At 30.2% G+C, this 25,013-nt stretch overlaps 1 protein-coding gene across 1 annotated transcript; it reads right to left on the reverse strand.

The window, feature by feature from the left end:
• Positions 1-23,632, reverse strand: LOC128170797 (uncharacterized). Its single transcript, XM_052836562.1, has 33 exons — positions 23,616-23,632; positions 21,462-21,532; positions 19,865-20,092; positions 18,173-18,424; positions 17,884-18,021; positions 17,072-17,212; positions 16,353-16,499; positions 16,062-16,202; positions 15,774-15,914; positions 15,486-15,626; positions 15,198-15,338; positions 14,173-14,313; positions 13,649-13,789; positions 11,843-11,983; positions 11,583-11,689; positions 8,678-8,784; positions 8,420-8,466; positions 7,979-8,289; positions 6,792-6,879; positions 6,312-6,376; positions 6,186-6,222; positions 5,960-6,057; positions 5,733-5,861; positions 5,298-5,449; positions 4,890-5,025; positions 3,895-4,041; positions 3,537-3,624; positions 3,070-3,143; positions 2,828-2,962; positions 2,582-2,701; positions 2,338-2,483; positions 1,013-1,148; positions 1-759 (listed from the first exon to the last, which is right to left on the reverse strand). The coding sequence occupies exons 1-33, from the start codon at positions 23,630-23,632 to the stop codon at positions 679-681; spliced, it is 4,185 nt and encodes a 1,394-aa protein (XP_052692522.1). The 3' UTR covers positions 1-678.
• Between the last annotated feature and the right edge of the window lie 1,381 nt (positions 23,633-25,013).

The raw sequence follows: 25,013 nt of genomic DNA on the forward strand, positions 1-25,013 counted from the left end.
ATCTCAGTTCAGGTGAGCTAAAAATGATATAAAAGTGTGTTGTTGTATTTCTAAGAACAACAAATACTTTTTAGCTCGATTATACACTTTCAAATTCAAGAATTAAAAAACCCACATATCCGTAGTATATTGCTTTATACAGTGTATCTTATATATACAAAGAGTTATACAAGTTTTAAAAATGACATGAACTCACCATTAGCTCATTATAAGACGATATTTTTTTTTTTTGTAATTCATTTTTTTATTGTTATATTGTCCATACTGAACTTTATTTAAATACAAACATGCAGCTGTCTGTTGTTGAGATTCAACTGATACTAACATCTAATAAAATAGTATATTTTGTTTAATACTCATTCATCAATATCTAAAATACCTAAGTGAATGAATAACCAACACTCAATATCATACAGTTAGATATTCAACGTTTCTTTTTTTATATCATATCATTATATGTAAAACACAATTGCTGTTGTTGTTGAAAAAAAGGTACACTAATATCATAAAAAAAAGAAAAGAAAAAAGCATTGTTCCATGCATGCACAATGATACAAGATATAAAATTCAAAAATAATGTATCTTAATATAAAAGCATATTGTTCAGTGAAAAAAAAAACCAAAAAAACATTAAGCCTACAAAATATACATCGGTCAATTAATGTAACTATTTTACTATTATTGGTTATAGTAAATATTTTCTCCCATGTGTGACGTTATAAAACTCTCCAAGGTTTCATTAAGTAGTTGGTACTCTCTCTGTAACGAAATAAAATGATAGATTTACAATTTTTGCGGTGCTATTATTTGCACTGAATTAACATAATAATTTTATTCAATGTGTCTACCATAGCTAAATATAACTCAAGCAAATCTTGTGACCCCTACTGAATTATTAATGATAAAATGAAATGCTATGGAAACTGCTTGATAAAATTTATCTTAAGATCTTAAAGAGACAAATGAATCTCTTCAAAACATATGTTTGTGTTCTCAGACATGTCAGGTTTACCATGGTTGAGCACAACTCGGGACGTCTAGTTTGTAGGAGTCTGACAGCAGAGAACACGTCTATCTCCTCGTCCATCGTCAGTTGTTGTATCAGGTTGTATACAGCACAAAACACGCCACACAGAGCAGCTCCGTCACTTTAAATGAAAATAAATTCCATATAAAGCTAAGTAGTGATTTTTGTTTTAAATTTTGATTGCTGTTATACATTTTATGGAACATAGCACCCTAAAAAAGTAAGAGTACGTAATACATGAGATAATGATTACTTATTTCTGACTTGATCGGACCAAGCATTTTTTTGGAAATTAAGAAGCTGCTCAAGTCACGTTTTTGTAAAAGAAACATCTGCGCAGTTTATAAAAGCCTGGCCGAGGAATAAAACAAGTGTAATACCTTTTAGCGAATATTTGGTAAGTTGTAACATTCTCTTGTTCAATTTTTATAAATCACACATACATACTTTATTAGATTTCTTTGATTTCCTAAATTGTGAATCTGTTGACCATGCTTTACGATCAACTGACAGGACAGTCAACATTCAGTTTTGACTCTATCAATGTCTTAATTTTGTAATACAATCTAATATTTATTTTGGCCTAGGTCGGATTTCTAACATATTTCATAGGTACTTAAAACTACGATGTTTATTTCGCTGAATTACGTGTAACTTGTATCTAATCTGTTCCTTGACACCCCCTCCCCCCTGGTTTCACTAAACGTAGGGTAATTCGGCTTATACATATTTTTTGTAGAAAGAAATTTCGAGGATGTATACTGCTTAGCTTTGGTGTTTTCATTTTTTGAATTTAATAAACATCATGTATATTGGTCGGAATGTTCGTGTTGTTAGAGAACCTTTGAAGAATAACAACACAAATATAATTAAGGTCAAAATGAATTACAAACAATTTAAGAAAGGAACAATTTAAGTTATTCTTATTTATTTAAATTTTATTATCAACAGTTTTTTATTTAGATAGAATTCAGTAAATTTATTCCTTATTAAAGTAAAACGTCAGAAATGATTGTAGTTTTTGTTATAAGGCGGATATTTTTAATTGCCCGTAAGTATTCCCGTATTATATTCTGACAGCTGTAGTCTTTACTTCGAAAATAGAGCGACTGATATTTTTATAAATGTAATAAGTCTTCCTGTGTCTAGCCAAAAAGAGAGTATAAGATGAACAAAAAGCAACGTAATATACATACATGCCTTGAAGTAAAGAAAAAAATACCCCCCCCCCCCCCGGAAATAATTAACCAAATAAATAAATAAGAAATAAAACGAGAACACAGATAAGAAACAGTGTTATTTAAATGTACCGGCTCATGACGACTATTGGTCCGTCTGTTTCAGTGTTCCGTGCAAACGATACCAAACCAAGAATGTGAGTCACTGTCTTTGAATTGTTTTCTTCGAGGCCGTCCAATGGCTCAGTTATTTCAACAGACCAAGCTTTGTCGTTAAACTTGAAAAAAAAAATTAAAATCTTCTTTAAACCCTCTGGGGAAGTTCGGTTTTATTCATATGATTCAAAAGTCGATTTTTCAAATAGTATATACTTACACCTTTTTTTGTTATTTCAATTTTGCTGCTCTTGATTTCTGTGGTTTGTTCGTGTTGTAATTTTACTGTGAAAGGGGTGACTTGTTTTGTTCTGACTATTGTTGGTAGCCATTTACTCGCCTATAAAAAGAAAATTTAAACTGGTATTTTCAAAATCATCGCACACTATATACTTCAGAACATAATATGGGTTTTATATGTTCTATATTACAAATTTAACATTGTATTTTGACTTATAATCCGTACAGATTCTACATTGTAGTGAGGTTCCATACAGACAACAACTTCAGAGTCGTAATCCGTAATCAGTCTTAGGAAGTCAACAGCGTCATCTTGTGTCGGGTATTTGGTAATGATAAACGCATTTTGATTGGCGAAAGACTAAAAAATTACATATACGATGATACTATATGTACAACCATTATTCTCTTCGATTCAAAAAATAGATAATTCATAAATTGACAAATACGAAAGTTCTCGAAACTTACGGGAACATTTATGGCATTGATGTAACTCCCTCGATTTGGAACATTTGACGTCAGAAACAGGACGTACTTGTCAACTAAACGAATTTTAAAAATACTCATTAGCTTGATTCCAATGATGTATATATAATACAAGATAATGTTTTGCAAAACAAAGACATTCTGGAAAAAAAACAACAAACGTTTAAAAATGTTAAATGTTAAAGTTGCTGCAAATGTTAACAGCAACCACCACACTTCACCACTAACACACACAAATATAAACATGTGTTGTATACAGTTAAATGTATTAACTTTGTTTTGCTTATATTTAAGAAGAATATTATATTTTGAAAGATCCATTTTCAAGTTTAAGAAAAGCAGGCTATTACAAACTGAGGTATGGTTTACATGTAATACAATTGTTCTATTTACACTATGAAAAAGTCAAAATAAAAAAAGAAAGTTAAATGAGATATAAAGTCACTTACGAGGATGAATGGACGCTGAGGGGTCATTAAACTGTGAAGTCACTCTGTAGTCTTTCTTTGTGTATCGTGGTCGAACTACTAGTAGTCTCTAAATGATACGTTATATGTGATACATGTATTATAAACAAACGTTTATGTGGTATGTCTGTTGAGGCTTCATATCGAATACAAACTATTGTTTAAAAAGAATTGTGTCATTTTGGATATTTCTCAAGCTGTCAACTAATAATTGGTCATATCTTGCACCAACATAGACTAAAAATGTACAATTTACTATCCAAATTAAAGCAACAGTTTTTAAATGTCTTGCTTCTTATCACCCACTTTAACTTTAACTTATGTACAGAACATATCAAACCTGATGTTCCTTTTTAAATGCTGAAGAATTTGCTGGTTTGCTACTCATTTCAGTTTGACTTTCCTGAAGAAATTCTGTCGCACTCAGAACAGCTGGTGGTGCTCTAAACAACTCAAGGAGGGTAAGGAATATCGTCTTGTATTGTTCCTATTACCAAATATATTTTTGGTCATTGATAAACAGTTCATCATCTTTCCAAACATGTTTTTACTAAACGTTTTAAATAACAATTCTTTTTTTTTTTTTACTTTTTGTTAAATACAAATTGGACTGAAAATTATTAATATATAAACTGAAATACGTAATTAATAAATGTTCCTCTCTTTCCTTTTAGTTTGCGCTTATTAATTAATAACTTCTTCTTTTCGACTTGAGATATAATACAAAAACCTCTTTGCCATTCGCAAAACTAAACACTCCAATACTGAACTTGATAACGGTTACTGATTATACCCCCGCTCCGAAGGAGAGGGGGTATACTGTTTTACCCCTGTTTGTCTGTCTGTCTGTCCGTCCGTCTGTCTGTCCGTCCGTAACAAAAATTTCTGTCGCATTTATCTCAGCAACTATTTATCGCAGATGCTTGAAATTTTAACACAGTGTTTGTGAAGGCATGCCATATCGTGGGATATATTTTTGTACCAATCGTACGTCATATTCCTGTTAAATGAGTACTTTGTTTATTTTAGCCAACATTTTCAAACAAATTTTCCTTAAAGATTTCTCAGCAGCTATTTATTGCAGATGCTTGAAATTTTAACACACTATTTGTTTAGGCATGCCATATTGTGCGATATATTTCTGTACCAATCGGATGCCAGCTTTCTGTTAAATGTCGACTTTGCTTATTTTGCATATTCACATCAGAGCGGGGGTATCACTAGTGAGCATTGGCTCACAGATATCTTGTTTTGATAATGGTTATGCTGATTTAATATTAAAGGAAATTGAACGATACTTATGTTTTAAATTTCTCGAATATATTTCATATTTACATATGTTTGAACCATATTCATCCGGTTTCTTCTCATTTTCTTAATATACTCCGCAATGTTGATTTTGTTCTGTGTTTTTCTCGCTTCAGACAAAGCATCTATTGCAATATAGGTCCCTGTTCTCCCTATTCCAGCACTGAAAACAGAAATCAATGCTCCCATAGCTATTGTAGCGTTACGTTACATTCATCTGAATGAAAAATATTTTGCTAAGATTAATAGTATATGTACATTTCAAATACGCATGGTTACACTATTTTTACGACATACATGTAACTATATTTATGTACCTTTCAGTATATACCAGTATTTTACATTAATCATGAACTTAAATCATTTTGCTCATTTACATGTATGTTTGGGGATAGAGGACTTTACACAGCATCATGCCCATATACACTTAATTACCTGCAGTGAACCAAAACAGGACCCGTATGGCCGCCGTTTTGTGTCCTTGTCACGTGGTCATGAAAAAGTAAGAGACATATTGGTTCCGGTATCCCATGGTCTGGCCAAGCAGTGTAATGATACTGAGTGATTGTTCTTCTGTCATCTTTACACTAAAATGATTTTTAATACGAATTTTAAACATTATGTATTTAGGGACGTTCACAATGATTGATTTTAATGACAAGGAAATCATACGTTGTTCTAAATCATTTGTATATATTAATACAATAAAATGTGTTCAACTCGATTGTTTAACATATCTCAACGTCCTTTACAGTTAATCTACGACAGATTCACTGATATATTTTATAAAAACTTAAGGAAAGGAGCAAAACTAGATGAAGTCATGTTTAAAATTGAAAAAAAAAGTGGGTTTTTTTCTCAAAATAAAACCTTTTTATTGGTGACTGTAAACTTCCGGACAATGTAAAATGCATATTGCTTTTCTTCCATTGAGTGAATAGAAAAACTACCACAATCCATATTTGTTTGTAAATTTGGCCAATATTGGACGCATTTCCACTGTAAAACATACATATATAATTTAACAATTGTTTTATAAAATAACTCAAATCATATCAAAACGGATTTCTTAATAAAAAAAAGAAATGTATACTCACCTTGTTACCTTCCATGAGATTTGTTAACATTACAACCTGCTCCACTTTCTCTTGCCATATCATCAACCAAAAGTCCGCCACTGTGTTTTGTTTTGGTCCTGTAAAAGTTTTCAAAAATACAAATATGCATAATGAAATGAAAATAGCATTTAAGAATTAATACCAATGTGACATTTCCCTTTTAAAACGGCATTAATGTAAGTACAAACTAAAAACAGTTATGTACCCTGTGCTGCAATGTACATCTTTTCTTCGGTAATACCCTGAAAAATCAAATAGATAAATGTATAAATGTATTAACTCATTGCTTAACTTGGCTGAACATTTTCATAGCATGATTTCATCTACTTACATCGATATAATTGGCGTTGATGTAGTCTGCACGCTTGTCGGCCAGTACAACTCTTGAATGATCATCTGTAGATGATTTCAGAAATAATTAGTCATTATAACATACAAATAAGGTTTTAAGTGGAGTGAAAAAGTCTTCCTTCTGGCATGAATGTATTTACGAGTATGAATGTGGCACGGATTTCAAAGGAAATTGTTCGGATCATATCTCTTAGTATACCACGATTTAGGCGTATTTTGATACACGATCTTATTTAATTGATCGTGATTTGATCATGTCAATTACTGTCTGAATACAGTTGGGCTTTTCTATATTGCTTTGATTAAATGCGAATTACTTATTTGCTGAAAACATTTGTTTGGAATAAATAAAAAAAGGAAAAATTATAGTTAAAAAGTATATAATGTATTATATAAGAAACAAATCATCATATCTTTGAATGCATTATTTGTGATATTTGAAATAAAATTGTATACACACATGGAAATGTTGTTTTGAATCTGTTCTTTGGGATGTTTACAGGAAGTTTTGCCACATCACATGGATATTTCTCTCCGTATAACAATGTCTGAAATGTTATGTTGATCAATATCAACATATTTAATGAAGTACCAATTTCATGGCTATGAAGACAAAACAGTGTTGTTCTTCCAGAAAGAAACTTGTTCAAGAGGTGGTTCCTAGAATAATTCAACAGTGAGTTTACTTGCTCTTGTCAATAGAAAATCACTGGGTTTTTTTATATACTATTCCCTACATAACTCGGCAAAACCGAATTTCTTATGAAACTGTTAAGGTAGGACATCCATAACTAAGGTGAATTAAACAATATTGAGTGATCTATACTGCCCTTTAGGAAACTTTTAAAAAAATCATTTTGTGTAAATATGTATGGTAAACTTCGAATTATTTTTGCATATTCGAAGACAGAGAATGCTTTTGCAACTTTTTACCAAGAGAAATGTGAGAAAATTACTTGTACAAAAGAAATATATTTAAAAATGCATTTTCCCCATAGACTTCAAAGTTAACTTCAACATATGATAAATTTATTAAAATTAATTTTTTCGTAAACATTTCAAAGGTGAAACTTTATTATTTAATAAACTCCTTAAGATCACACTAATATTTTAGTGATCAAACTTGCAATCTAATAGATATGAAATATAATAGTTATGAATGGACTACCTTAATAAACTTTGAGTATCCTTAGTTAAATTCTGCTATTAAACGATATTGAACGATGCGATTTACTAGACTCCGTAAATCTATATATTTTTTTTTTAAATCTTTACATTTCTACCAAGGAAAGATAGCACGCAGAATATTAATATGTGCCATTCTCTCAACTGAATGTTAATGGAAAAGGCTGGAAAGGTTCCCGAATGGCAGAGGTGCATGTATGACATGTTTCTTGTCAGTTACATTTCAGTCATAACTCAATATCTGAACGGGAGAGAGTCATTCTGTTTTCGGATAATATGCCACGGCAAATTGCCCATAAATGTAATAAAGGCTATTTCTCCATATTTTTCTTCTTCAAGTTTACGAACTTTACTTAACAAATGTATAATGAAGCACATGACGTTCGCTGAATTTTGAAAATTTTATATTGAACACGATCAAATGTTAAAAAATAAATAAAAAGATAAAACAAAACTACCCACTGCATATTCCTTCTTAAAACCGTCATCTTTATTCTTTGATTTTTCTTCAATAGTTTTTCCTAAGTATGATATGGCAACCTCATGGATGGGCTCTTCGTTCACATAAAAGTCTCCATAGGGATTTTCCTCATGTATCATTTCATCAACATCAAGATCTCCATCTTTTGGATGTCTACTTTTTCTTACTTTTTTCGGTTTTTTTGTTTCTCCTAACGTCTGTTCCATCTCAGTATTTATAACACCTTCGTTTTCCTCTACGTGGGTATGAATTGTCTGATACAAGTTTGAAAAGGCCATTGTGTTTTGGGCAGCTGTTGAATTGAAAGTAATATTTTAATTCAATAGGAAATGTCTCTTCAATTTCTTATCCAAAAAATGTTTTGTTAATCAACTTTAATCACCCTTTTTAACACAAGACAAAAAATGCGTATATAAACTGACCGTTTGTGTATTGTTCATTCCGTTTTTTAACTGAAGAACTTCGTATACTACAAAAAATGTACGCTAACATTTATGAATACGGACTACTCAGTAAATCAGAAAGTACATTTATTCAACATCAAACAGTTAAATTGAGCAATTCCTTTTTTTTAAATATTGTATACATCTAGTATTATTAAATCTCACTAAAATGTCAATCTTACCTCATTCATCAATTAGCAGATTATACGCATGTTGCAATACGTCAAAATTTCTTACCGTTTATAAAGAACTAAAAATACAACAATAAGGATAATTATGATGATGGCTGCAGTAGTCCCGCCGATGACTCCTGGCAAATTGTTTGGATCAGTATCCCTGAGAGGCTTAAAAATTTGAAAAAGAAAATAAAGTGTCTTAGAAATACAAAACATCAAATGCATCTGGAAATCAACAATCTATACTACTATATTAAAATAATAGACTATAATTTTTGGTCTTTAATACCGATAAATCGGAAGAATACTGTCTTTTGTTTTATATATTTTAAACATCATTGGTACTAAAAGATTACCAATTTTTTTTTAATTGTTTTTAAGTTTAGCTTCGCTAATTAATAATCAACGAAAATTTGGTAAAAAATTTCGGAAATTATCTGGATTTTTTTAATTCTCAAATCTTGCTCTTGCGCAATACATTCACGCTAACGGGATCTTTAGTTTATGTTTCCACAATATCATATTTGCACGAATAAGCTCAGAGATGATAAAACAAATACGGGTAAATTTTAATGGAAAATGTTCTATATATTCTGTTCATATATATTAAAGATTTCTTATGAGAGAAAGTATAAAATAACAAATATTTATTTCAACTAAGTACATGTACTTACTTTTGTTATCGTGATGACAAAAAATATTTGATTACATCCAAAAAAATTCACATTATATTTCTTAGGAGAGTGCAGATAGAATATGTTTTATCGTAAAAATGAATTATGTCCTACGGACCCAGTTTTACGATAGAATGCGTTCCGTGTATTGTCTGTAGCAAAGAAAATACGTGTACGTTGGTGAAAAAGTGTTGAATTCTTCCGTTATATGGATAAATCTTTTAGATGAAAGGTATTTACAGTCTCAAAAAGGTTTAATATGATGAATTTGACTGTGTTATTTTTCAAGGCAACTTCATTGATTTTCTCCAAAATCGTTCCGGAGCGATTTTTTCAATTTTCTGCTACATTACGGGTATATGGGAGGCATTCTAACTGTGGTGAGGGCCTTTCACGAGACACAGTTAGATTATACAAAATAAGGAATGTGTAGTGAAATTAATTGCATTATTGTAGGCTTATAGCTTTGTTATGTAAATGTCAATAATACGGTGTGTCGATGTACCTATTTCGTAAGTGTCCGATGTACAATGTCAACCCATGTATGCACGGGTCGAAGTCTAGTTTCTAGTAATTTCAGAACAAAACAAAATCATTTATAAGATTATTTTAAATAAAAAGTTAAATATACCTAAAAAATGCATTTTTACTTATCATAGAAGCTTGCGAAAACAATGATAGTAAAAGAGTAAGTTAAAGTAATTATCCATACGTCACAAAACAACGTCTGACGTAATTCACGCGTTATTAAGTCTTGTTCTAATTGAGTCTTGATCTAATTAAGACCTAATGTTAAAACGTGTATTTCAAAAGAAATTAAGCTGACCTTGAAATTGATTCAAAATAAATCTATGAAAAATACTGACTACTGCAATCAAGTAGGTCTATTAATAAGCGAAATGCAAACTGGATTGTGTCGATTGTACTCGTTTTGAAAATATAGACCGCTTACTTTTGTCGTGCACAAACATCAATGCATTATATGGTTGAATTTAATCTAAATCTTTGAACATTAATCCCTGAAAAACAATAAACATCCAAAATGAAATCATGACCGAGATCTATTCCAGTGCATAAGGGAGATAAATACACAAGGGGAAATAATTTGACATATTATATAATCTTTATTCTATTCGTTTAGCACCAAGCATGGATATAATTTTTAAAAAAAAGTGATTAGAATTAAAATCATATATTTGAAGAAAAGTTATTTCGTTTTAAGAACAGTTTTTAAAACCAGTAAAAAAATGAATAGAGGTTTTGTCTTAAAAGCATAATTATCAGGTTGTTAGCATTATCAACGCTTGTGACTGCATTTTCTAAATACTGATCTCGATCCATAATACTTACCGATATCCACAGACACCATCTTTTGCGATTTAAATAATATAGATTAATCAAAAGTTTGTTTAAATCAAGTTTTCTTTTTGACAATAATCAAAACATATTTTTAGAGTGATGAAATAATAAACCTATGCACAACTTTTTTTTACGGAACTTTTTTTCATAATACATAGTTTAATGATTTTTACCAAAAATACGCCCATTGTGATTCCAAAATGCCGGTCCTTTGGATAATTTTATTTCCAATTGATTATGGGCGTTAAGGGGTAAATAATAGCAATATTTCAGATAATTCTGTAGGTAAATAAAATTACAAGAGCTTAAATTCACTTCAAAAATTTATTTCATTTTATCTCATGTGTAAGCAGATTTATTTATTTTTCAATAAACAAGCAAATGTAACTTAAAATTATTTGTTTTGAAAAAATAATTCCTTCATTTTACATAGGATATAAGTCAAAAATGATTTTGTGAAAGTCAAATGTCAGGCTTAGGCTCATATTCAATAAGTATGAAAAGAGCGCCATTTTCCGCAAATGGTTCTATTTTTAGCAACGGTCCTAGCTTTTATACATGTAATACCGATGGACCAGCCAACAGGGTAAAATTTGTTAAGAACCTATCCTCAGATACATTTTTGAAAAATATGAAAATAAATCTGTACGCAATTTATTTTTCTGGTGGGGTATGGACCATTAACTTAAAAAATAATTGAAATAAAAGACTCAAATCCATCAATGAAAAAAAGCAACATTGTAATTGCAAAATATCAGTCCTTTTTAAATGTAGTTTTCTTCTAAATTCTTGCACTGTTCTTATGATTATAATTCCATGGAATTGTTAAGTTGTGAAACATTGTGAAATATTTGCAACATTAAGAGAATCACAATCAAATTGAATACGAATTGCATGTTGATGTATGATTATTGTCAAGTCGTATTAACAAACCTGAAAGTAAACGTTACAAATCCCCGTCAGGTGGTTACATGAATAGTTGACACAATTTGTTCCACAGCTCTGTGTGCAGTTGATGCCATAGAATGTTTCATCGCAAGCTTGAAAAGAACAATAAAATTGATGTATGTAATTTGTTCGCGATTGCCAACTTTAGTAATAAATTTAATTCATGTTTAAACACTTAGAAATGTTTTACAGTTAGTTTGATGTTTAGCTTTATATGGTTTACTTTCGTCAGTTTAAATTCTTACTTTCATTACATGTGGCTCCTTTCCATCCCGGTATACATCCTCCATCGCACTGCCCTGTTAACCTGTCACATACACGGGTCTGGTTACAGTTATCACTGCATTGGTTCACACATTTTGTTCCAAAGAATCCTAGACTGCATTCTACAATGATTTTTTTGGTTTGTGTGTTTGTTCACTTTTCTTTCGTCTTTTATAAAACATTACCTGTAATAATCAACCTTTACTAAGGTTAATGCATGGAATAAAGGTAATTTTAATCTAAATGTTTTATTCACATAGTATTTAATATATATATATATATATATATATATATATATATATATATATATATATATATATATATATATATATATATATATATATATATATATATATATATATATATATATAATTGGACCTCTCTCTGAAAAAAGGGACTTATTGACATCGCTTTTATGACGTAAAAAATCGCAAGATAAGTTGACGTCATTTTGCTGTGTCATGCTTTCAGCACATGTCAGTATAAAAAAATACTTAAAACGGTTTTAAAGAGTGCGGTGTCGTTATTGAACATTTCATGCATGAATGGATTTCGAAATTGAGTTAAGCAAATATTTTTTTTTATTAAACAAGATGTATGTTTTATTGACGATAGGCTTTGATTATTTTGATGAAGGTCATTGACTTACGGAGAACATTTTAAAGATTGTTGTCTCCGTTATGTTTACATAATGGTCTTTTAGCTGTTCATTTGCTTTTCTATGCTACATGTATATACGTAAAGACAAACCGCCAAAACAATATAGAAATTTGTATCAGTAATACAAAATCAGCCAAATCCGGTATTTTGATAAGGTTTTAACTAAACGAACTTTCTGAAAATCGCAAAGTTTTGTTTATGAATGCAATTATGCATTGTCTGTGTATTTGCATGGTGTACTAGCATTAGCATCCATAATATTTTAAACAATGTTTCTGTTTTATTGCATTTTCATTGATTTGTCAATCGCAATCGTCATTTTGCTTTAACCTTTACTTAAAATATAGATTGAGATACTGTTTACATTGTTTCAAAGAACAAAAAAAGGAGGGTGGAACAAACTGGAAAACATTTCATACTTCACGAAATTTGAGATCTGTTAAACTGCAATTAACGACTATATCAGAATAAGTATTTTCATTTTTTAAAATATTTTAAAACGGAAATATAAAACAAACCTGCAAAAATACTAAAAATTGAAATAACTACCGTTTCCCGGGACAGGCAGTTTTCTCACCAACTCCATTGATTATTTTGCAGAGTTTTAATGATATGTAAACTTTTGTATGTATATTTTATTTAAGTCGTTTTTGAAACTCATTATTTCATAGGTATCTATTTTTGCTTGGTAAGTATATGAATATCATTGATGACTTGCCACATTTTAACAACATGCACATGCTAATCAGTTATGGTTTGATGCAACTACATTAAAACTACGTTCTACGTTTACATGGTTTTTTTATCGGCAGAGTAGCATTACGGATAAAAAAGAAAATACAACAATGAAATGTTACCTTCAATGTATATATGCTTATCATTCCTTAGTAAGAATAATTGATGATGCATGTATCAATTAAATTGAATTGATAAATGGTATTCATCATATTATTTAAATCAACATTTTTTTTTAATTCAAGGTAAGACTTTAGATGAATATTTCAAAATGATTAAATTAGTTTCCTTTGTTCCTTTACTTCTTACACAGCTAATATTTATTGTAATTACGCATATTCAGTCATCTAATTATAGCAGAATTTAAATGCTTAAATATCTGTAACGTTTACTTTGATCACACGTGTCTCCTTTCCATCCTAATTTACAGCCTCCATCGCATCTCCCAGTAAACCTGTCACAATTACTGGTCACTTTGCAGTTTACACTACATATTTGCATACAGTTTTTACCAAAGCGTCCGGGATCACAATCTGCAATAACATCCATTTATGTATAATTCATTAATAATATAAATATGCGTAGTCCACAGTGAGGTAAAATACGGTCGTTCCAAAATTATGTAACATAAATAGATTAATAGCATGAAATGTGTCAATGTTGTTTTTTTATGTTCATTAACAGTGTACATGCAATACTCATTTTATTTTCTTACTAGACAAGCAAATCGCCAATAACTGTTCTAATAGCAAAATCGAAATACTGCAATTTATAAGAAAAATATTAACAATTTCTTGGCGTGAAAGTTAACCTTAATTTGCCTTATGATTTGATAAAACATTAACTATGATAAGTTATTGTAAATTACTATATTGCAATATATACAATAACTTCTGATGTGAAATAAACGTTTTACTTTGATCACATGTGATTCCTGTCCAGCCTGGTTTACACCCTTCGTCACACTGTCCATTAAGTATGTTACACTGATTCTCTATTTGACAGTTGGTGCTGCATGTCTGACTACAATCTCTACCGTAATGACCTCGCTGACATTCTACAAGTTGTGTTTTGTTTAAAATATTTCTGTTTTTGGTTGTTGTTTTTTCGATATCCATCATTTCCAAAAGATATATATTTCGAGCATAGTAATACGAAGGTTGTTAGATAGTTTGTGGAAAAGTTTGATTTTATGCGGATTATTTGCATGATACATTTGTACCAGCAAAGCATTTGATATAAAATACTATAACGATAACGTTACCTTAAAACGCATCGAGTAAAAACACACTAAGAAAAAAAATTACGTTGATCACATGTGTTTCTAGTTTACATCCTTTGTTACAATGACCTGTTAACCTGTCGCATAAACTGGTATAGAGACAGTTAACGCTGCATATCCCTGTGTAATTTCTCCATAGTATCTAAACTTACACTGTGCATTTTTTTAATAGTAATGCATAAACTAATGCATAGACTATCATGGTAACTAACGTTTGATCCAACAGATCAAGGGTCACACTATTAAACTTTTAATTTTGCTTTTTTTTTTTTATCTGCATTGAAAACAATAAAAATGTTTCTTCTTCATGGTTGTAGTAATAATTTGAAAGCAATTAAAATCAAAGACCCCCCTCCCCCCCCCCCCCCCTCAAACATCTTACTGGATTTCATTATTTTTTTAAATCAAATTCTAAACTGAAAGTTATACATCTATTAATGATAAAACAGAAATTGAAAGTTTACTTGATTTCATAACCGTTTTGATATATCACAATACTTTTTTATAAAGTAAATCTTCACATTTGAAACATATGCAAAATATAAACTAAAACAATAAGATATTGATATAACGAAGACCAATAAAAATGCTGTCTTTGGACTTTTCATCAATCAACTAAAATACTAAATATAATTTATTTAAGAAGAGAAAAAAATTACTTTGTTCACATGTGTTCCCTGTCCATCCCGATGTACACCCGTTGTTACAATGTCCCGTTGAAGGGTCACACTGTCTGGCAACGTAACAGTTTACACTACATTGGTGACTACAACTTATCCCATAAAACCCTGGCTGGCATTCTTAAAGAACACCATAATATAGTCAAAAACAAAAGTAAATTCTTAAATATTTGAAAAAAAGCAAGCTATGAAATGATGTTTTTTTCACCTTTCTTCACCTTTTTTATATAATAGTACAAATTTTGATAAAAGAAATATAAAAAATACTTTGTTCACATGTGTTCCCTGTCCATCCCTGTGTACACCCGTTGTTACAATGTCCCGTTGAAGGGTCACATTGTCTGGTAACATAACAGTTTACGCTACATTGGTGACTACAACCTATCCCATAAAACCCTGGCTGGCATTCTTAAACAACACCATAATATAGACAAAAAGAGTTAAATCTTAAATATTTGAAATAAAAAGCAAGCTATGAAATAATGTTCTTATCACGTTTCTTCACCTTTTTTATATAATAGTACAAATTTTGATAAAAGAAATATAAAAAAATACTTTGTTCACATGTGTTCCCTGTCCATCCCGATGTACACCCGTTGTTACAATGTCCCGTTGACGGGTCACACTGTCTGGCAACGTAACAGTTTACACTACATTGGTGACTACAACCTATCCCATAAAACCCTGGCTGGCATTCTTAAAGAACACCATAATATAGTCAAAAACAAAAGTAAATTCTTAAATATTTGAAAAAAAGCAAGCTATGAAATAATGTTTTTTTTCACCTTTCTTCACCTTTTTATATAATAGTACAAATTTTGATAAAAGAAATATAAAAAATACTTTGTTCACATGTGTTCCCTGTCCATCCCTGTGTACACCCGTTGTTACAATGTCCCGTTGTAGGGTCACATTGTCTGGTAACATAACAGTTTACACTACATTGGCTACTACAATATATCCCATAAAAGCCCGGTGGACATTCTAAAATAGCATCATAATATACACAAGCATTTTATACACGTTTCATGAAAAGCTTCTAATAACAGGAATCAGTTCAAATCATGCAAGTTTCATTGCATTATTCTATAAGAGTTTCACAGATATTTGAGCAAAGAAATATAAAAATCATACTTTTACGTTGATCACATTTGCTTCCTGTCCATCCTTGTTTACATCCTTCGTAACAATGACCTGTGAACCCGTCACATTTACTGCTGTAGAAACAGTTTTTGCTGCATACCCCTCTACAAAATCTACCGTATAAACCCTCTTGACATACTGAAATATTAAAATCAAATTAACGTATATTTTTCACTTTCATTTTTTTGCAATGTTTATCAAATGATAGGAAATATCAAGATAATAAACATTTAGTAACTATCAACAAATAATCATCAGACTAGGATTTGTCATGATTTTGTTAAAACATTTTCCTTTAATTTGTCTTGATGTTGTTAGAACATTTCCTTCGGCAAAATCGGCGTTACTCACGATCACAAGGTCCTAAAAGGATCATTGCTGCACAGATATATGTCAAAATGGCATTTATTATTATATGTATGAACTTTCCTGTCAGTATTGAACTGATCTGAATTCATTTTAATATAATTTTATGGACAGTATCCCGACAAGTCTAAAATTAGTCTCAAAGGCCCAACATTATTACTCACATTTTCAGCTCTGAATTGTTTAAATAGTGTTGAATTGTGTGAATTTTATAATTGATTTCCCTGCACATGTACATCACTCGTATTTGGAAAAAAAGGCGCATGTTGAGAACAATGCATTTACAATTATTTATATTTTATATCTTTATGTATTTTAACAAAAATAGAATCAAAAAGAATTACCATGTTGATTACACGTGTGTCCTGTCCATCCTGAGTTACACCCTCTGTCACAATGACCTGTTACTCTGTTACAGCTTGCCAAGTTACAGTTTATATTGCAAATGTCTGCACAACCAATACCATAGAAGCCTTGCTGACATACTACAATGACCCATTAATTGTAGTGGGTGATTTAAGAAAAAAAAACATGTTTTGCATGATATTTCATGATTGTTCAGTTTACGATTTATAAAAGAAAACACAACCATAATTGGAAGGCGATGTAAATCATACAGATACGCATTGAAAAAATTAAGGATAACATTTGTGTAATGAATACTAAAGTACAGTGACATGGTTATTATTGAATAAAACCGACTTTTAATTGATGAAACAAAGCAATATCTGCGTATCAAAAATAAGTCAATCAGAGTCATTTTTGTCATGTAATTTTCAGAGAAATGAATTGTAAAAAAGTAGAAAAAACGAGTACATCTACTTATGTTAACCAAAAGCTGATATGTTAAAAAATGCTATGACAGAATATAAAAAAAATTGATATTTCATATTTTTATTATATTTTTTTTAATTTTTTGGCACCACTCTAATTATACTATAGTTTTGGGTTTATTTTTGAAAACTAATCATTACAAACAAATGTGATAACTCAATTACGATCAACAAATGCCTGATAAGAAAATCTTTATTAGACATGTGAGCAATTGTACATAAATACAAATATAAATATTTTTTATAAATAAGACTACAACATTTCCATTTAAAACCAGACTACAGAGTTTTTAATCTTTGTTAATTGTGTTATAATAGTTCACCTTGATCACAGATTGATCCCTTGTATCCTGGGAGACACCCAAGACAGTGACCTGTGTTGATGTCACAACGCCTATCCTGACAGTTGATGGGACACTGTTGGTCACATTGTACACCATAGACACCTTCCCTGCTACAACCTACGGGTAAACATAAAATTTACCAACAATTTGAAAAAAAAAATCATTTTAGGGGGAATAACAACATAATTTCCAACTCTGAACTCGTTCTACATTTATTTCAGTAGTTAAAAAAACTTATTGTTACTAATCTTGATCATTGTACACTTACCATAAACTTCCAACTCACATAATTCGTAGTAAGCGAATTTGGAGTAATAACTAGGATAATCAAAACCCATTCTACGTTCGTTATAGTATATGACATAACGTCCGTGAACAGGGCAGTTGATTTGTTGGTCCACTAATGGTGGTCCGTTTACTCTCTGTATATTATGGAAACAGATATATCCTTGTTCTTTTATAGTTGTATTAGACACGTACAGAGAGAATCCTGCCATACGGGCTGTATACTCCGTTGGTTCTGCAAAAGAATCCATAATCGATGCAGTAAAAATAAATCTGTATTCTTCCCCATAAAACGTGCTTATCATATTTTTGTCACTGAATCGCACGCTACAACAATCATTTTATTTTTGTCATTCACTGACCAAGTTTGTATAATATTTTTGAATATAAACCATTTCCGAATACACGTAGCTCAAATATTAGGACCAATTTCTATGTAACAATCAAAATTGCATAAAGGGCTCCGACAGGCATAGTATTCAAAGTTGTTTTTAATTGCATAGATTACTTTAAAAAAGTAGCGATGTTGAAGAAACGCATTGATGGACAAATCAAACCCTAAAATTGTTACCGAGGACACCAATGAACACTCTTAAGCGTTTTTTTCAACAGACAGATTTCTGACGGATTTGTTTGTCAAAACAATAACACACTGTCAACCATCTCAAAAATCACTAAACATAATAAAAATCCAAAGCAGAGCAACACGGACCTCTAAAAATAGACTTAGGAACAGGTGCCTTGGAAGAGTTGGCATCCTTTGCTTTTATTTAGAAACATATAACTGTCGTTATTAAGGAAATATGTATATTTTGAAAAGAATAATTCAGAAATTCATATTTTTTTCAAACGTCATCACAACGGCCATTCAGTATGCAGCTTCCATATGAAAGTTGGGGACGTTTTTTAGTCATTCCAATCAATTAATTGACATATATGAATAATTAAGTTTCAGAAATATCTCAAAATATACAGATTTTCGCTATCTTTAGCTTTTTAAATGTAGGAACAAGTTTCAAATTTGATATATATTGTAAATACATTTTTATCAATATATACTTTTTTTCAATAAACAAATTATTTTCTGAAAAAAAATATTTTCAGAAGTACATGCACTGTTCAGTTACTATAACAAAATAGTTTTACTATTAATTTACGGAAATAATTTTTCCTTATACGATTTGTTTGCAAATCTGAAACTGCCGCAATCAATAACAATTAGTCTTCTTAATAGCTTAAAATGACCAATTGATTTTTTTCCTCTTGCATTTTTTAACAAAGTATATTGATTATGAAATATGAAGAACATTAGTGACAAAGCGGATAACGATCATTACATTCAATTGATCTTAGAATCGTTAATTCTAGCATAATTTTTAAGAGTGGACAAAATAGATATCGCAATAAATAAAACACATTTTTTATGAGAATGAAGAGGTTTTTTGTTCCTGGGTTTTTTTTTTTCAAGAGTATATTTTTTATACATGTACAAAACGATTAAAAAAGGTTGTTTTGTTTTCTATTATATATGATTAATGAAATACATTCACTATATTACATGTGTACGACACGTTTCATATATATTTCACAACTATATTATGTATTAATACTATTTTTTTGAACATGTGATTCAAAAAATGATCACTAAAACGATATGTCATAAAATGTCTAATACTTGGTAGATTATCCGTCCTGTAGTAGATATCTATATGACTGATGCTGACCACACTCCCCAGGTCGACTCTCCACTCAGCTGTTTCCTTGTTGTTTTCTGATATTACACATTGGCCACCAGCTGCACTGCGGTCGGTGTACCGTCCGTCCACTGCATTCTCACCTCTCCAGTTCTCTCTGCCTCTCCAAGGATTAGATTCAAACACATTCTTATGAAGTGCCATGTTTTCTTTAAAAGTAATATATCTGATAAGAAAGCTCATTAACAGGTACCCGCAACAACAAAAATTAATATTTCGGTTTTTTTTTTAAATCTTAACCTTTGCCTCATTACAATTCAAAAAAAAAAACCTGGTGCTTAAAAGTATTATACATGTAGAATACATGTAGAATATTTTATATAAAGATGGGATTGTGAATAAATCAAAAAATATTACTCAAAAAATAAAATATAAATGAAAAAAAAAATGTTAAGTTGTTGCTAGTTGAATGATTGATAATTCCTGTTGAGTAATTGTCTGTAGAGCTATTAGAAATACAATTGTTGATAAATCTACGTTATTTACTAACACTGAAGAAAATCTAATTTACAATTATGTATGTGATTGACATGTGTATCGTTATTTTCACTTTGTTATATTTTAAAACCAATATAATTGCAGCTTAACTGAAGTTCTCTTGTCTTAAAGAATGTATAAACTATTTTCAATCAGTTGTCATTAACAACTATAAAAAACACCTAAAATACTTATTGATATTATATTATCCTCTTGAATGGACTATATACATGTATATGAGCCTATTACGACCCCGAAAATGAACATCATCAGTCTACGATGATTATTTGTTTTCTTTGTACAGATATATGTGTGATGTTTTTAAATATTGTTTATTTGGATTCAACTGCCTACAATTTAAAATTATGACATCGTAAAGACAACCTTTTCCCTCCATTTTTAGCATAAAACGGTTTGTTTTCGAGCATTTTTTGTTTTAGAAAACATAGAGCGCAGACTTGAACAAACAAAATATATTAATCAGAGATGTATGTAGCCAAGACTAGTAAGTGATAATTTTTTTTCCTAGTTCAAGCATGTGCTTTATATTTTCCCATTCATTAAAATATTGATTGAATTATAGAAATATCGTCACTTTTGACGTCATATACTTCCAGTGAGTTCAAATATTTCAAATAAATAGGTAAAAATATATTTTACATGAAATCTTCTAAAAAATAACATTACATTATGTTGTACCCGAAACACTTGAAAGAATGGCGAATCATGGAGGCCAAATTTACATGTAAGCAATGTTATTTAAAGTTACAATTCACCGTATCCCAAAAGATATTGATAGGCGTTTTTCAAAAAATGAGAACCTAATTCATCTTACTTAAAAAAGTTATATACAATATGTAAATATAAAAAAAATCAAAACACACTTTAACAGTGTAGCTAAAATATTTGCAAAATCCTTTGGTTAGTTATACATGTAGTGTTATATTTGGGACTTAAAATAACATTATACTTTTATGCTTATACATACAGCTTTACTAAATAAAAGAAATCAAGCGAGTTGTGCTTGCAATGACAACCTACCAAAAGCAAAGACATCACTTTTCAGGTAGAGTAAGATGGGTAAATACAGCATGACCAGCATATCGATATATCTGAAACAAATACAAAATGCGTACTTACAATTATAGTTACCTTTCATTTATATTGTACTACATATCAATTTCAATGAACTTATTTTAATACATATACCTTTTGTGATATTTTATACCTTCCATTATTTAAAAAAAAATCAACATGCTTTTTTCTGATTGTATCACCTTATGATATGGGGGTAAATTTGTATGACTTTATATATTTTTGAAATGATATCTCAAAGAAAAAAACCACGACGCCTTACAGGCAAACTAACATTAATGGTTAGTAACAAGATAGTGTAGTTTTCCAAATTTCAAACGCTTATTTAGAAGTTGGTCGTCTACAAGGAATATTTTCTACCATAACGTTTTCAAGGCTCTGTAACTCTTAACTAATTCAAGGAAAGTGTTATATTAAAAAAATTGATTCATTTGAAGTGCATAGTAATCCTTCAAAATGTATGATTTATCACTAATGACACAGATCAAATAATAATTGGATAGAGAGAGTTTAGATATAGCTCTGAATGTAAACATTGATTTTTTTGAACTGTCAAAATGTATGTAAAAATCAACAAAGAGATGGAATGATAAAACACGCAACGAAAACATAAAATACATGAAACAGGTGAAAAATCATTGGGCTTGTTAAAATTTGAATATTTTCTGTTGCTGACCCATGGCTGTGCATTGACAGGTATGTTCCTTTATATTACAATAATAAGAAATAAAATATAAACTACGCATACATACTTTATACTTCACTATTGACTGCATATCTTCCAATGTTATACCAACAAGTTCAATTAACATTAATAAAAACTATTATCAATATATAAATAATGCCTGTTTGGGAGGGTAACTGTTGAAATTCAAACCCCTCGAAAACCATTGTCAACCTCCGTTTCGCATCGGTTGACAATGGCTTTGAATTTGACACCTCGAGAAAGCCATTGTCAACCGATGCGAAACGGAGGTTGACAATGGTTTTCAAGGGGTTTCAATTTCAACAGTTACCCTCCCAAACAGGCACTAACTATTTTACAACACTGAATGTCCTGATTTTAAAGAAAATGTTACTGCTTTAATATAGAAAGGAAGTGAATTCTACGGCGAACCGTACGCGCATAATTTACGCGCATGTAACAATTCGTTATGGTCCCCGTTGCCAAGTGTGTTGCTTACGCTGAGGGTAATAGAAAGGATTACCAACTGCGTCTAAACCAATCAGCTTTCAGAATTTAACATGAAAGTATAATCATAGCTTTTGTTTCCTTTATTTTTTTTTTTTTATTTGAATCTCGTCAAATATAATGAGAATCAGATAGTAACTGTGTTTGTTTTGATTGTTCGATATAGTTTGTATATTTCATTAAGATTATACACATTTGGAGATAATTTTGAAAGTTGTACCAAGGTATATCAATCTGGTTTTTTTTTCATCATATTCAAATAGATGGAACAAACAAAAAAACAAACACACAAATAAATAAATAAATAAATAGAATAAAAAATAAAGGTCATTATGAATTTTTTTTCTTCAAATCTACGTAATCTGTATTTTTTAATCAGACTTGCTGCTTCCTCGTTGTTCACTTTTTATGCATTACACATCTGTAGGCATACTAAGAGTTGTAACTATCAATTGGATTTAAATTATTAGATTTGCTACATTGGCATTAAACTATTATTAACAGGCATTAGTCATTAACTGTTACTTGTTGAATTCAAATGTACTTTATATCCGCCGTAGCTGAATACATTATACCTTAAGAACACGAATACCGCCGACATGTTCATGTTTAATGATATAGGCGACATAGGTTTATTCTTTTTAAAATGAATTTAAAAGAAATCCTTAAAAAAGGTTACATGTAAATTCCTTATGATAATACTCTAATATGTCAGGCCGTTTTAACCTATATATGAGTTATGGCAGTGTTTTACTTTACTTTTCCTCCCACCTATAATTTGTAAATTCTAAAATACAATGTATGTAGTATGAAACCGCCCAAACGTCAACAATTGTTATTTTTTATAGATCTTTTTAAAGGCCCATTACTACATAAAAGATGTATAAAACATATATGTATATCCTTACCTTGTTAACGTCTGCATGTATGTATAAAATGTTTAGTGCATCAAAAATTAACTTAACGAGACAGCTGACGCTCATTTTAATATAACTTCCGTCTCCATGTTATCCAATGGGTTGGGTTTTCTAACTTAAGAATTCTTAAAAAATAACTTCCTTATTGATGTGATGCATCACCATGATGTTCGTTTTGAAATTTTATCATTTTTTTAAAAAATATATTACTTTCTTTTTATTACTTAGGTTTCACAAACTCCGTGCATTTACATGTAAAGTCGATCATTTGTCACCAGAACTCTTTCGGCCCCAAGTCAAATCGTTCGGATACGTAAGGGGTCTGGATAACTTAAATAAGTCGTGTTATTAAAAATGATAGATTATATGTTTATACTGGGTGTTAATACACTTTTTTCCCTTTCATATTAAATAGCAATATATTAGTGCTGTAATTTGAAATACAACTGTTTGTGATCAACGAATTATGGTTTATATTGTTATTCAGTCCAAAAAATACCCATTCTATAATAATAGAAAAATGGAGCTAAATTGATTGTGTTCTAGTGTGAAATAAATGTGCCTAAAAACTATATATAGACAAGTCAATTTTACATCGATGCACTTTCGATCAGTTGAAATACGTTCCTTATTGGTTTCTTCCTATACGTCCGATTTTCACTTAATCTAAGAAGGTCTTCCTGAGACACTTCGTTTAAACTACTTTTATTTCGAATATATATACCACAATTCTATAAAACACTTTCCAAGTTTATGAAACACATTTTTTTCCTTTTAAATAAAGGGTTGTTTTAAAAAGTGGTTGCACTTGACAGGTGCGCAGTGTAAGTCGGTAAGTTTTAAAAGTGCTTCTGGAAGTCAGGGTGTTTATACAAGCTACTCATGGAGGCTAGATAGTGAAAAATGTAAAACTAAGTTGTGTAACTCAATTGTGTAATTGACAGTTACACAATTTTTTTGTGGTAAAAACAGATCGACGGATCAGGAACTCGAAATAATTTGTAGTTTATACGTCAATCTTGTGTCTAAACAGAGACAAACCTTTACATTCAATTGGATTTTGTGAAGAACTTATTATAAATAGCCATTTTGAATTTCACTATTGATTGTACAATATTCAACGGCAGACTAAATAAAAATTGATAAGGACTGTTATTTAGCTTTTGTTTTCTAGAAATTTTTGTTTTTCCTTCCTTTGTTTTTGATTAAGGAATCTTGTCAAAACTAATCAAATTAGACACTTTTGAGGTTTTCTTTTAAATTTATTGATATATTGTTTATAGGTATAATTATTATGAACTTTTAAGGTATGAATACAATATTATGGGTATATTCATCGATTATTGCCCCTTTTCTTCTGATTTTGTGAACGGAATTAATTGACGTCAA

The sequence above is a fragment of the Crassostrea angulata genome, chromosome 2 (genome assembly GCF_025612915.1).
Source record: "Crassostrea angulata isolate pt1a10 chromosome 2, ASM2561291v2, whole genome shotgun sequence".
NCBI classification, from domain to species: Eukaryota; Metazoa; Mollusca; class Bivalvia; order Ostreida; family Ostreidae; genus Magallana; species Magallana angulata.

What these genes read in the sequence shown, in the direction of transcription:
- LOC128170797 (XM_052836562.1), bottom strand. An exon ending in GAATGAACAATACACAAACG is followed by an intron (nt 8,290 to 8,419) that starts GTCAGTTTATAT and finishes TCAATTCAACAG; the next exon opens with CTGCCCAAAACACAATGGCC. An exon ending in TTACAGTCACCAATAAAAAG is followed by an intron (nt 5,450 to 5,732) that starts GTTTTATTTTGA and finishes AAATCATTTTAG; the next exon opens with TGTAAAGATGACAGAAGAAC.